The sequence below is a fragment of the Theropithecus gelada genome, chromosome 3 (genome assembly GCF_003255815.1).
Source record: "Theropithecus gelada isolate Dixy chromosome 3, Tgel_1.0, whole genome shotgun sequence".
In the NCBI taxonomy this organism is placed as follows: domain Eukaryota; kingdom Metazoa; phylum Chordata; class Mammalia; order Primates; family Cercopithecidae; genus Theropithecus; species Theropithecus gelada.
The window spans coordinates 126,317,480-126,332,058 of NC_037670.1; the positions used below are offsets into that span (position 1 = coordinate 126,317,480).

General features: G+C 37.0%; 1 protein-coding gene across 3 annotated transcripts in view; it reads right to left on the reverse strand.

Moving 5' to 3' along the window:
- Window positions 1-14,579, reverse strand: part of PHTF2 (putative homeodomain transcription factor 2) — a 163,849-nt gene that overhangs the window by 34,574 nt on the left and 114,696 nt on the right. For all 3 annotated transcript variants that reach the window (XM_025380417.1, XM_025380418.1, XM_025380416.1), the window contains 3 exons: window positions 13,046-13,211; window positions 11,264-11,428; window positions 865-1,057 (listed from right to left, as the gene is read on the reverse strand). In XM_025380417.1, coding sequence (XP_025236202.1) covers window positions 865-1,057; window positions 11,264-11,428; window positions 13,046-13,211 — 524 coding nt within the window. The remainder of the gene's footprint in view (window positions 1-864; window positions 1,058-11,263; window positions 11,429-13,045; window positions 13,212-14,579) is intronic.

Consider the following 14,579-nt stretch of genomic DNA (forward strand, 5'->3'; position numbering starts at 1 on the left):
AGAAATAGAGACATCACATTAAGCTTTGTTGCAATAAAACCAGAGTCTCTCTATTTTGGAAAAGTAAAGAAATAATTGTTCTCTTTAACAAATATGTCCCCAGTAAGATTTTTTCCAGATCAAAAACAAAACAAAAGAAAACAAAACAGATATGTTGACACCACAGGTAATGAATGCAGGAAAAACAAGGTATCTTCTTATAGAGAACATGAATGGAAAACTGGTTTCCTAGTTCAGCTTTCTGAATTATTACATGTTCCACTTAGTGCAAATTCTTACATACATAGAAGTAGGGAAAGAAAAAGGCTTAACAAACAACAACTGTAAGTTATAAAGTGCTTTTAACGTTTTGGGGCTAGCCACAGTGGCTCATGCCTATAATCCCAGAACTTTGGAAGGCTGAGGTGGGTGGATTGCTTGAGTACAAAAGTTCGAGACCAGTGTGGGCAACATGGCTAAGCCCTGTCGCTACAAAAAAAAAAAAAAAATTAGCTGGGCATGGTGGCGCATGCCTGTAGTTCTAGCTACTCAGGAGGCTGAGGCGGGAAGATCATTTGTGCCTGGGAGGCTGAGGCTGCTGCGAGCCAAGATCACACCATCTCACTCCAGCCTGGATAACAGAGTTAACACCTTGTCTCAAAAAAAACATTTTGAAAAAACTGAAGCCATCAATTCAGAAGGTGTCAGATTATATCGTCAATCAAGTTGAATCACAACACTTTATCTCATTTACAGTTTCGTGTTACAAAGGCTCACAGAATTAATTCTGGAGAAAATAGTTCAAGGGCAACTACTATACCTAAGTCACTTCACATTAGCTAATATAAAATCACACAGGCAAACTATTTTAAAAATCACACGTACTTTGCTAGGACCATCCCTGGAACGCAGTGTTCCTGCGTTCCAGGCTGTCTCTTCTGGTTGAATAGTTTCACACTGAGGTTCATGGTTTTGTATTCCATCTTCACTGCTTTTAACAGTCTTTTTCCCATCAAGGGATACATAGCCATTGTCAGTTTCAGTTGATTTATCAATTGAATTCTTTGCTTTCTTCGATCTAAAAATTAAAATATGCAGGAGAATGTTTGGACTTAGCTTATTTTGGATAGGTTACTGATAGCAATTATAATCTGTTAATAATTACATCAGATAGCTACTTCTCTAAATTTTAATGACCATCCTATTTGTATAATAAATAATTTAGAAATATATCTAACAGCTAGAATAAACATGTAAATTAATGTCTCCTATTTCAGCTTACTTCAAAGGTTTTGAGGTCTTACAGACAACAATTCTAGGAGACATGCCCTAACTTATCAAAAAATTCTTAGTAAATCAAATGGTCTTTGAACAAAATATAGAAACAAAATTTTGCCCATTTCTGATTAAAAATATATTTTGAAGTTTATTTAAAAAATGATCTGTCAGGTTAAGTTGCAATTCATGGTTTAACTTAGTTTGATAAATTCATTTTAGTACACAACTCATTTTAATATACAATGAAGACACAGGTCTTTTGTAACATAAAAAGATATAAAAAAAGGAAAATTTTAAATAAGTTTCTAAATAATATAAGAAGTGAAAAAGAACAACACAAAGAAAATAAAAGAGTAATCTCTTTCACCCACTGAAATAATCTCTGGAAAAGATATTAGTAATCATGCAGCTTATAAATATCTAAAGGGCTAGAATTGAGGATATTTATAAGAATAAATTTTTTTTCAACATACAAAATATAACATGGGAAATAAGATGTTTTTTACTAACAGGCAAACACTTGAGTCCTCTTCAAAGACTACAGCGGGTGAAAGAACAGTTATTCAAAGGAAATGGTTAGTAGAAATATGAAGTTAGTCCCACACAAAATTAAAATGTGCTCAATGCAGATTAAGTCTATCATAAAACATTTTTAAAGCAATTATATTTAAATAAATTCCCTTGAATTTTTGTTGGAGGTATCAGTTTTGCAAGTAAGGAAAAATAAAAATAGTATATTGCCTTCAGTTAGGTCAAAAACCAAAAGTTTTTTAAAAATGCACACATACCAAAAAACCCCACATTAGTTTTAACACTAAGTTACTCAGTTCTATTGGAATCTGTACTTTAGAACTGAGCAGGACCTTAAAACTCACCTATTCTAAATGCTCATTTTGGAAACAAGGAACAAGAACCAGTCTAAGTGACTTATTTAAGGTCACGCAGCCAGTTAGAAGCAAAGCTTGCACTAGAGTACAGACCTTCTGACTATTAAGTTAATTATATTCTCCATACTACCTCAAACTGCCCACTCTCCGGGAAACTGCCTGTTAGGATTTCTTAACACACTCATCAACCTAGAAAGTTTCTGTCTTATGCAAACTGGCCCCTTTCCTTCCTTGTCCTTCTTCTGCAAGGTTCCAAAAAGACCATCATTCCCCATATGCTCTACAGAGCTCCAGTGCTTTTTAGTCATTCAGAGCACATCTCCACAGAGTTGCAAGACTGAAAAGTCAAATTTCCAGATCCTTTACTTTCTGTATGATCCTCAGAAGCATGGAGAGACCAAGGGAACAATAAGCCATAGGATAAAGAGGATGGGGAGAGGGAAGAACATGAATTACAGGAGAGAGGAAAATGGGCAAAAAATAGAAAATTAAAGATGCAGAGGAAACATGTTACTTTCTCTGGGAGAGAAAGTGACAAAAACATTAGTTATTAATTGTTTCCTTTACCTCTCCCTTGAATACTGTGCAATGTGCAGATGTGGAAAAAGACCAAGTGAAGTTAAGTTACTTGATATCCTGAAAATGTCAGAAACTCAAAGATAAGGAAGAGAGAATGTACTGGAAAGGTATTTAAAAAGGTTCATGAAAATCAGACTGGGCTGAGAAGGGAGAGGAAAAGGGGGATAAATTAGGTCAAAGAAGATGGAAAAGTTGGTAGAACCATTAATCAGACAATATATGCAAGAAGAGAAATTTATTTAGGAAGAAAGATGGAACACTCTGAGAAATGTTAGTAGGCAGCTGAAAACATGAGCCTGGAGGCCAGCAGTCGAAGTAGAAATAGTGGCTGAAAATTTGGGAACGTGTAGAATGAACCAGACTCTACAGGGTTAAAAAAGGGTAAGGTAGGGGGGTGGGGGTAGGCCAGTAAAAGGGTCTTTGAGTCTGTAATAACTGTTGCTTTAACCATTTTTCTAAGGAGAATGTATTCTTTTCTTAACAGAGCAGGGTAAATACTATGTGAAACCAGGAGAAAGAGTACCGGTAGCATTCATCCCAAATGATACCTTTCAGCTATCTCTCACTTCCTCCTGTCCTTACCTCTGCTTCCTTCCAATCTTCTCTGGGTTGTTGCTCTCCCCACTATCTCCTCAAAGTTCATGTTACACCCTCAGGAGACAAGAACAGTAATTTACTAAGCTGTAGTAGGTATTTGATGCTTCTTATGAACCCTATGGAGGTAAGTTGCAAACTAAGCTGCAGTGGCAAAAGAAAAATGCTAAATGTAAGTATTACTCTCAGAGTTTACAAACAGAGGCAGCCTGGTAGTAGCTGGTAATGAAAGCACTTGCAAGAATATCAATGGAGTGGGACAGCAAGAGCAGCCCAGTGATAGTCAATAATGGAAGCACATTTAGGGATAATATTAGAGAAGAGTACCAGGTGCAGCCTGGCAGGGTTAGAAGTTGACCTACATAAAGGCGACAATTGGAATAAGTAAACATATTGAGGATAATGGGAATCAAATTTTTCTCACTGATAGAGAAAGAAGATATAAAAAGAAGAAGAGGCCGGGCGCGGTGGCTCATGTCTGTAAACCCAGCACTTTGGGAGGCCGAGACGGGCGGATCACAACGTCAGGAGATTGAGACCATCCTGGCTAACACGGTGAAACCCCATTTCTACTAAAAGTACAAAAAAAATTAGCTGGGCGTGGTAGCGGGCACCTGTAGTCCCAGCTACTCGGGAGGCTGAGGCAGGAGAATGGCGTGAACCCAGGAGGCAGAGCTTGCAGTGAGCCGAGATCGCGCCACTGCACTCCAGCCTGGGTGACAGAGCGAGACTCCGTCTCAAAAAAAAAAAACAAAAAACAAAAAAAGGGAGAGATAGAATGAACCCTGCAGGACTGTATTTGAATTGGAGCTATCAATGCAAATTGATGGTGTATAATATATCTAGATAGCTATAGAAATAAATATAATTGTAAAGGGCCAAATATACATTTTCTAGCTCTGCTCACTGAAAAGGTCTGGGGTTAACAACACCCCAGTTGCAACAAGCACATCTTGAACTCAGATTTTGGTTTCTATATACACTACTCTTCTTGAAAAAATAGTTGATTCCAGGCTGGGACAGAGGAAATACAAGTTGAATCCAAAACATTTTGTTGTGCCAGAAAGTAAGGAAATGCTCAAAGACTGATACAGATATGTCAGAAAGCAAGGTTAATTGCTCAAAGGGGTTCTATGGCCAAAATTAGGTCAATCTGATCATCAAAATAAATAATGACGGTAAAAAATTGAATAAAATAGAAATCTGTGAGTAAATAAATAAAGGAAAACTTCTCCTTAAAGCAGAATGCCAACTAATAAATGTAGAAGGAATGATAGAGTTAGAAAAATAACCACTTGGAAATCATAATAATAATTAGGGCAAGAATAATCTATAGATGCTAAAGCTAGAAGGTGAAAGCAGGATAATAACTGGGTCATGGCCAGGCCTCCACATCCACAGGTTCCATATTTGTGGATTTAACCAACCTCAAATTGAAAATGTAGTTAGGCTTACTATGCTTGCACCTGTACTGAACAGGTACAGACATTTTTTTCTTGTCATTATTCCCTAAGCAATACAGTATAATAATGATTTACATAACATTTATACTGTTATTAGGTATTAAAAGAGGATTTAAAGTAAATGAGAGGATATGCATGGGCTATATGCAAATATTATACCATTCATACACAAGACTTGAGCATCCTCAGAGGCTGGTATCTTGTGGGGGTGTGGGGGTGGTGGTGGGTGGGGGTATCCCAGAACTAATCTCCCATGGATACCAAGAAACAACTGTGATTTTGTTTGTTTTGTTTTGTTTTTAAGAGAGACAGGGTCTCACTCTGTCTCCTAGGCTGGAGTATAAATGGCAAGAGAGCTAAATTCCAATTACTGCAGGCAAAGAGGGTCAAAAACTGTGGCTGCTCCAGGCAGGTTTAGTTTTACCACTGATTGCTATATGACTCATGTTGGCATCAATAAACAAAAGTAACTACCTCAAAGGATAGTATTGATAAAATTAATTTATCAAAAGGAACACAGGTTACTGAGACTCAGATGTTTAAGTAATTCCTCCTGTTGCCTTGTTTTAGGGAATAAAAATACAGTAAAGGCAGTGGGGATGAGAGATTTATTTAAAAAACAAATATTGTAAAATTCTACTTACATTTTTAAAAGGGAAATTAATTCTATTTAACTTTAAAACATGCACAAAAATAAACAGGATGCAAGAAAAATTGCATTTTGATTTTAAAATAAACATATATACTAAAATCACCATCCCTCATCAAAAATGGAAAGCAGAAAGTAGCGAGTATTACGAATTAAAGTATTACTGTACAGGAAGAAATTATATTTTTTAGTATTACACACACACACAAATCTACCTTCTGACATTTACAATTCATGCATATAATACTCATTTCATAAAACTAGAGTTAATGCTATTTTCTTAGATCAACCCAAATACCACAAATCAAAGGTACCTGGAAGCAAGGTTAGTAGTATCTTGAAAACAGGAGACATACATCTCTATACTGCTTTTATTTCTTCCATGATAGAAGCAGTATTTCCTAGACATGCACAGTGCACCCTTGGCAACACCCTCAGCAAGGAAAAAGCCCTAGAAGCTTGGAACCGTTGAAAAGAACCCTGGCCTGAGACTGGTGGCCTCCTGGCTCTGCTGTTATTAGTGATTACAGTGTTATGAAGAATAAATTAAGATGAAATCAGTGAAAATGTTTATTTGTAAATTGCAAATATTGTAGTAATTTATTAGCTTACACTTAGATTTTGAAAAACTGTTTACCAAATTGAGCATACAAATAATGAGAAAACAAGCCGGGCATGGTGGCTCATGCCTGTAATCCCAGCACTTTGGGAGGATGAGGCAGGCGGATCATGAGGTCAAGAGATCAAGACCATCCTGGCCAACATGGTGAAACCCCTTCTCTATTAAAAAATACAAAAATTAGCTGAACATGGTGGTGCGCGCCTGTAGTCCCAGCTACTTGGGAGGCTGAGGCAGGAGAATTGCTTGAACCTGGGAGGTGGAGGTTGCAGTGAGCTGAGATCACACCACTGCATTCTAGCCTGGCGACAGAGTGAGACTCCATCTCAAAAAAAATAAAAAATAAAAAATAATAATGGCCAGGCACGGTGGCTCACGCCTGTAATCCCAGCATTTTGGGAGGCCAAGGCAGGAGGATCACAAAGTCAAGAGATCAAGACCATCCTGGCCAATATGGTGAAACCCCATCTCTACTAAAAATACAAAAATGAGCTGGGCGTGGTGGAGTGCGCCTGTAGTCCTAGCTACTCGGGAGGCTGAGGCAGGAGAATTACTTGAACCTGGGAGGCAGAGGTTGCTGTGAGCCGAGATTGTGCCACTGCACTCCAGCCTGGCGACAGAGCGAGACTCCATCAACCCCTCTCCAACAACAAAAAAAATACTACTACTACTACTACTAACAATAATAATGAGAAAACAGCTTATATTTAGAAGACAGCTCAGTCAGAATCTCAGTTTAATGTGGATCCGATATAACTCTAGCCCAAACCAAAGAAAGCTGTGATTTAATACTACCAGAAAATGTCAAATTTCTGGTAGGTTTTTCAGAATGCTGAAAATTGATTACAGACTTTCATTTGCCATTTTGAGAATCCCTAAGAGTCCGAGGGATGTTAGAAACAACAAGACTGATTTTCTGTATCTTTTCTGACTCTATCATTCCATGATTCTCTGAGAAAAAAAATCACAGATTTAATTCTGTTCTGGGTGTTAAAGAAGCTTGCAGGGGTAACTTAAGGGCTTTTCCTAGGAATATCTTTCTATGCTGAGGGGGAAGGACCTCGAAGAAGGCCCAGCAATCCAGACTTAGTCATTCAGCCAGTCAGTGAACCATCATAAAGTTGCCGCTGTCCTCCATCACTGTGCCTTAGCTGCTCACTCTCCTATTCTTAGCTTCTTGAGTTTAGCTTAGTTTCTATGACCTTATCAGATTTCTGAGAACTACTCTTCTTGTAAAAACATTGCATATCCAACTCCCTGTCTAAATTCACTTCAAGACCCAACTGAAATGTGAAGCCTTCCTGACTCTACTTGGCAGAGATCATTGTACCCTCCTTTGTTCTCCTAGGATATTCTGTTTGCATTTGTAACACTGTATTTCAGTAGTTTATATGTGATTTTCCTCCATCAGCTTATGAGCTTCAGCATTGTCCTCCCAGCATGTGACTCAATGCAGGGCTTAGGATGGTACTTCTCAGATATTTCTTTTTTTTTCCTTCTTTTTTTTTTTTTTTTTGGAGACAGAGTCTAGCTCTGTCGCCCAGGCTGGAGTGCAGTGGTGCCATCTCGACTCACTGCAACCTCCGCCTCCTGGGTTGAAGTGATTCTCCTGCCTCAGCCTCCCAAGTAGCTGGGATTATAGGCACATGCCACTATGCCCTGCTAATTTTTTGTATTTTAATTTGATCTGGTGATTTAGAGACAGATAATCAGAATAAAACTAGATCACATGTTAACTAATATGCCTGACTGACCTACCTTTAAGATTCCTGTCACATTTAGCCTTAGTATTTACTGTTTTTAACACTAAAGTGAAAATTAAAGATTTAATGAAGCTGAGTGTGGTGGCTCACACCTGTAATCTCAACACTTTGGGAGGTTAAGGTGGGAGAATTGCTTGAGCCCATGAGTTTCAGACCAGCCTAGGCAACACAGTGAGAGGTGTAATTCCTGTTTGCTGTTTTTCATTGATATTGTCACAGTGAAATGAATCTTAGAGGACATGAAAGGAAAGAAAGAAAACTTAGGATTCATGTGACTTCTGAAGTAAGTACTATGCTGAACAACACACAATCAAGATGTAATTCGTCCTATTCAATCTCTTTAGTAGAAAATATAATTTAATATATTAAACTATATTAATTAAATTACAGTAATAAATTATAATATCAAATATATATTTAATATTAATATAATTAAATTATTAATATAATGATAAATTAAATAAATATTAATATAATAATTAAATTATATTAATTAAGATAACAATTCATTGAAATTAAAGTACTAAATCCTTAGGAAATACAATTGATTTGTATCTTTTTTTTTTTTTTGAGACGGAGTCTTGCTCTGTTACCCAGGTTGGAATGCAGTGGCACGATCTCACTACAACCTCCATCACCTGGGTTCAAGCAATTCTTCTGCCTTGGCCTCTCAAATAGCTGCGATTATAGGCACCCACTAGCACACCCGGCTAATTTTTGTATTTTTAGCACAGATGGGATTTCACCATGTTGGCCAGACTGGTCTTGAACTCCTGACCTCAGGTGATACACCCGCCTCGGCCTCACGGAGTGCTGGGATTACAGGCGTGAGCCACCGTGGTCAGCCTCTATATCTTTTTAAATTGATACTTTCTTAGACTTTGTCAGGTTCATAAAGGTTTATTAAAGTAATTCCCAATTTTTCAAATGAGAAATACTATGTCATTTCAAAAATAATAGTTTTATCTTCAGAATAAAATGTACTTTGAGATGACAAATAGTACCTTTCCAACTTATAAATACAGGGTTTTAAAATAGTGGTTCTCTTAGTTGGGCATGGTGGCGAATGCCTAGAGTCCCAGCTACTTGAGAGTCTTAAGTGGGAGAATCACCTGAGCCTGGGAGGTTGAGGCTTCAGTGAGCCATGATCATGCCACTGCACTCCACCCAGGACTACAGGAGTGAGACCCTGTCTCAAAAAAAAAAAAAAAAAAAAAAAGGGTGGTTCTCTCAGTGTGCGCAGTGAGATAGGTTAAAAAAATATATATATACAAAAATAGAATAGTGGTCCTCATCCTAACATCTAGAAAACCATCAAGATACCATACACAAAGCTTAGATATCTGTGTGGTTATTAATTTATTTTCCTATCAGTTATGTTAATAGAGATAACGGAAGTATCCAGCTTTTCAATTTATCATCAGAAATAATTTTGTTAAGTCTTAGTTGATAAGTTGGTAAGTGCTTAGTTGATAAGTGCTTAGTTTAACCACTTCCCGTCTTAACAAAGTCTGAAAGAAGAAAATATCATCAAGATCTCTGAACTCAGCTTAGGACTTCTAAAATTAACATTTCTCTTAAGATCTTCTTGTACCTAATATTTTTAAAAGTCTCATTCATATGCTGGCAAACCAGCCCCCAAATGAGATAAACACAGTACATCTTTAAAAATATTTAGATGTACAGCTGTCATGATTAAAGAGAAAAAATCCAGAGTGAGTTAGCCACGACAATGGACAGCCACTGAAATGGCAGTCAAGATCATGGTCATGCTGCTGCCCAACAGGAGGAATATTTAAGTCTCTATCTCATTTGATAAGAGAAATATAGTAAACTTCCAAAGGTATCAACCTACCAGTTTTAGGGGGACTCTGAATACTACACATAATATCAGTTGTAGACAACCAAAACAAATGAATGATTCCCAAAAAGTGAAATATATCCACTATGCTATTTATAACTGCTTATCTGGAAATGTTCAAGAAACTGACTTTGCAGTGACTAAATTGTTGCATGCCAATGTTAGAAAAGGGAGCTATATTACATCCAAGTTAGTTACGTGTAAAACATTTTTTTAAAAAAAGACTAAAGAAGAGAGAGATATAGACAGAATTCAACCCGTTAAAAAACAAAAACAAAACATATTGTCTCTGGAAGAAGAATAGGTGATTGGAATAGAAAGAGTTATCACTCAATGCCATGTTACTGTAAACTATTAAAATCTGGAAAACTTTCCCAAAAATCACAATCAACGAAAATATGCCCAGGATATAACTGCTTAGTTCTACAATGCATGATAAACTTTATCCTAAGAGCACAATCACAAATTGATGAAATACGGTATTAGTGAAAGAGTTAACAAAGTGACAGAATAGTTATTTGCAGTATCCCTTTTCTTGATTAATTTAGTACTTTTCATCAGTTACACTCAATATTTTGATTACAGCTTTTTAACTTTTTCACATTTATTATAGGTATATATAAACTAGTAATATAACCCTTAAATGTTTTGAATATTCAAAATAATAATAATACAAGCTTGAGTTAGGTTTAATTTTTTTTAATGCTTGCTATAATTATATTTTCCTATTTGTTAGGTCTTCATTGATGGTACAACTATACAAACTATACAAAAAGCTATTTTTGTATAGTTGTATACAAAAAGTCATTTTTATATAGTAAAAAAATGCACATGGTACACTGTACAAAAGTAGAATTACATACTATAATATACATTTTATTAACTTAAATAACAATGCCTATATGTTTTATTTCAGATAATTGTGGATAATTGAGGCAAGAACTTAGAAAAAAAAATTATACAATTCACATGACATTTTAATACAGCCAATTCTGACCTAAAACGGTGATAAAAATAAATTAACCAATTAATACAAGTAAAATAGTACTTGAAATATATAAAAGAAACCAAAATCAAGAAATCCTGGCCGGGTTCGGTGGCTCACACCTGTAATCCCAGCACTTTGGGAGGCCGAGGTCTGGTCAACATGGTGAAACCCCACCTCTACTAAAAATACAAAACATTAGCCGGGCATGGTGGCGCATGCCTGTAATCCCAACTACTCGGGTGGCTGGGGCAGGAGAATCACCTGAACCCGGAAGGTAGGGGTTGCAGTGAGCTGAGATCATGCCACTGCACTCCAGCCTGGGCAACAGTGCCAGACTCCATCCTCACCCACCCCCCCCCAAAAAAAAGAGAAATCCTAGCTAAATATGCTTTGGTATATTCATTCTCATATAGATGTATTTATACATGACCCAAATAAACTTTATGGTGTCTATTTTTCCATTATCTATACTATTATAATTTATCAAAATTCATAATGAGGCTGTCACATTTAAAGTAATTAATACTCATTACCTGAGATTGAAGTGCCAGAAAAGGGATAGTGCTATCTCTACACCATATAAAGCCTTAAATAAATACAAACCCTGATAAAAAGAAAGCAGCATGCCAGAGATCTCTGAAGACAGCGCCAACGCTGTGAGAGGTGCTTGTACCGTGGCTCTGAACTGCTCCCTCTTGTGTGTTATCTGTGGTACTAGAACCATCTCCTTCCCTATGTACTTCCAAATGGGCTGCTTTTCTTAATTTCCTTCGTCAGAAGAGATTAAGAATGGAAGGCAGCTTTAATATTTTAATAACCACTTTCTCAGTAGTACAATCAAAAATTTGGAAACCATAAACACAGGAACTTTACTTAATACATAATAAAATTTAGATTTACTAGATAAAATTTAATCCAAATATCATGATGCACAGTCAAGACCAATTTCTAGAAATGTTAAGGTATTGGTCCTTGCTTATATTGGCAGGTCAGTGGACAGAAGGTTGTAAGGATTGCATTGGATGAATATTTACAAAAGCATTTCTTCCCTATTTGAATGCCACTTATCTGCAGGTGAAGAAAGAAGAAAATTTAGATTGGAGAGAATTATAATCTAGTTTATCAACATTGCTATTTATCTAATGTAGGTATTATCTTTTAACAATGAGATGGGCTTAAATATCAGCACCCAAAAACTACAAATTTCACAATCTCTTAGCAATGATATTCAAAAGAGGACCTGCTCCAAAAGAGCCTTAAAACAAACTCCAGTGTGCTGAGTGGCCAGTGAGACACGCTATGTTTACTGAATCAAGGGTAATATTAAACAGATTCAAACAGAATTTAGTGGCGGGGTGTGGTGGCTCATGCCTGTAATCCCAGCACCTTGGGAGGCCGAGGTGGGAGGATGGCTTGAGCCCAAGAGTTCAGACTAGCCTGGACAATAAGGTGAGACCCTGTCTCTACAAAAAATAGGCCAGGCACGGTGGCTCACGCCTGTAATTCCAGCACTTTGGGAGGCCAAGGCGGGTGGATCACGAGGTCAGGAGACTAAGACCATCCTGGTTAACACAGTGAAACCCCATCTCTACTAAAAAAATACAAAAAATTAGCCGGGCGTGGTGGCGGGCGCCTGTAGTCCCAGCTACTCGGGAGGCTGAGGCAGGAGAATGGCGTGAACCCGGGAGGCAGCGCTTACAGTGAGCAGAGATCGCACCACTGTACTCCAGCCTGGTGATAGAGCGAGACTCTGTCTCAAAAATAAATAAATAAATAAATAAATAAATAAATAAATAAATAAATAAAATAAAAAATAAAAGAACTAGTCAGGTGGGGTGGCATACACCTGTAGTCCCAGCTACTCAGGAGGATGGGGTGAGAGGATCACTTGAGCCCAGGAGGTCCAAGCTGCAGTGAGCTGGACTCCAGCCTAGGTGACAGAGACAGTGAGACCCTGCCTCAAAAAAAAAAAAAACAGAAAAAAACAAAACAAAACAAAACAGCATTTAGTAAATACAGTTTAGCTGAAATTTTTTCTAGGTTTTTGTTTTTGCCAAAGCATCTTAGAAATACAAGATTTTATAAGTAGTAGGAATTATTAACAATCTAGCTAACATATATTGTCTACATAGATATTAAGTGACTAGAAATGAGCTTCAAGAAAAAAAGAAAGAAACAAACAAAAACACAGGCATATGGTCTTAAAATGGCCTTGAAGCAAACATAGAAACTAAATCATTTGGTAATTGATTCTGAAACTCAGTGGTTTTTTTGAAAGAGCAACCTTACAAGATAAGATTTTAGTCTATGAAGATAAGGAGTCAAGAACAATTGTGGATTCAAATTACATCAATGTACAAAAAGATTGCTTTTTAAAAACAGTACCTTCTTCTTTTACCCCCTGTACTTAGAGGAGGTTTGGGCGTCCTTGTGGAAACAATCTGGCAGTGCACAGTTCCCAGGAGCAGCATCAGCCATATCGGCCCAATCACCTCTGTCAGAGGTATGCTGTGTGGGCTAGAAGTGGAGCAGAATAATACTATTGCGGCAACTACAAAAAGGGAAAGAAAATATGCTTAATTATAGATCTGACAGTCACCTCTTCAAAACTCTTAAAATTGTTTTTACATTATTTTTTGCCAAAATATTTTTCTAAATTTAAATGAGTTTAAAGTATTACTACAGACAAGCTCTTTCAGACTGTTTTATTGTCTGAAACAGCCTAACCATGGTATTTAGTAATAAACTCTTGGAACAAGACAACACCCAACATAGTCTCTAAAGTACACCTCAACGCTGCAACGTAAATTAGATGCATATGAATCTAAGGACATTTCTAAGTAACATCACAGACAATCAGAGAACCACCCTAACCTCAAGTACATTATTTCTTTGTTTTACAAATAAGGAAATCTTATGATAAGTGTATATAATACAGCTATAAAGAGCTTCTTATTAATAGAGATCTATCTCCTTAGAATTAATAACACATTTACTTAGGCATAGTTTCCAGAGAAACCACTAAACACCCATCAATGCTAACCATTACTACATGAAGGGAAATCTTGTTTTTGCCTATACAGCATCCCTTAGACTTTCTGGACATAAAACTGTCTTTACCTTTGTCTCCCTCCTTTATCCATCATCACATATTCTTATTTCTCCCACCACAGGGATAGACATGTAATCCAGGCTTGTCACAGTCTTAGTAAGTCTGAATACAAAAGTTCATAAAAAGATGGGCAAGTGACCTAAGCAGGGCCAATCAGTCTTTTTCAGGGACTAATATAGGTGCTTCAAGACCTTTCTCCTAGATCACAAACACTAAAGACTACGAAAAAATGAAATTGCTAGGGGCCACCTTAACCACCACCTAGAAAGAGCCAACCTAAGAATGTGACCAGCAAGACCAGAGTCAATAGCAAAAAGAAGATATTATCTGAGCCTCTCAATCCAGCCATGCCTGAATCCACAGCCAGGGAGTACCTAAAATAAAATGTAAATATTAGAAGATTTTTGGTTATTTTCTTAAGTGTGATCACTGTAATGTGGTTATATGTGCTTACTTTGAAGAGATGCATATTGATGTATTCAGGGGTAAAATGTCTCAATGTATATAATTTACTTAACAAAATAAGTAAACATCCCAAAATGTTAACCATTGGTAAATTAAAGAGATGGGTATTTGGGTGTTTAGGGTGACCATATAATTTACCATCTAAACCAGGACACTTTTGAGAGTGAAAGGCACCAGGACAACATGAGTAAACTTGGGGTTGGACAATCCCAGCCAAACTGGGACAAATGGCCACCCCAGCTGTTGTACTTATTCTATCTAGTTTCCTGGGGTTTTTTTTAGTTTTTATGATAAACAGTAAAAATAACGACCAAAAAAACCAACTTCTTGCAAAAGCTAGTT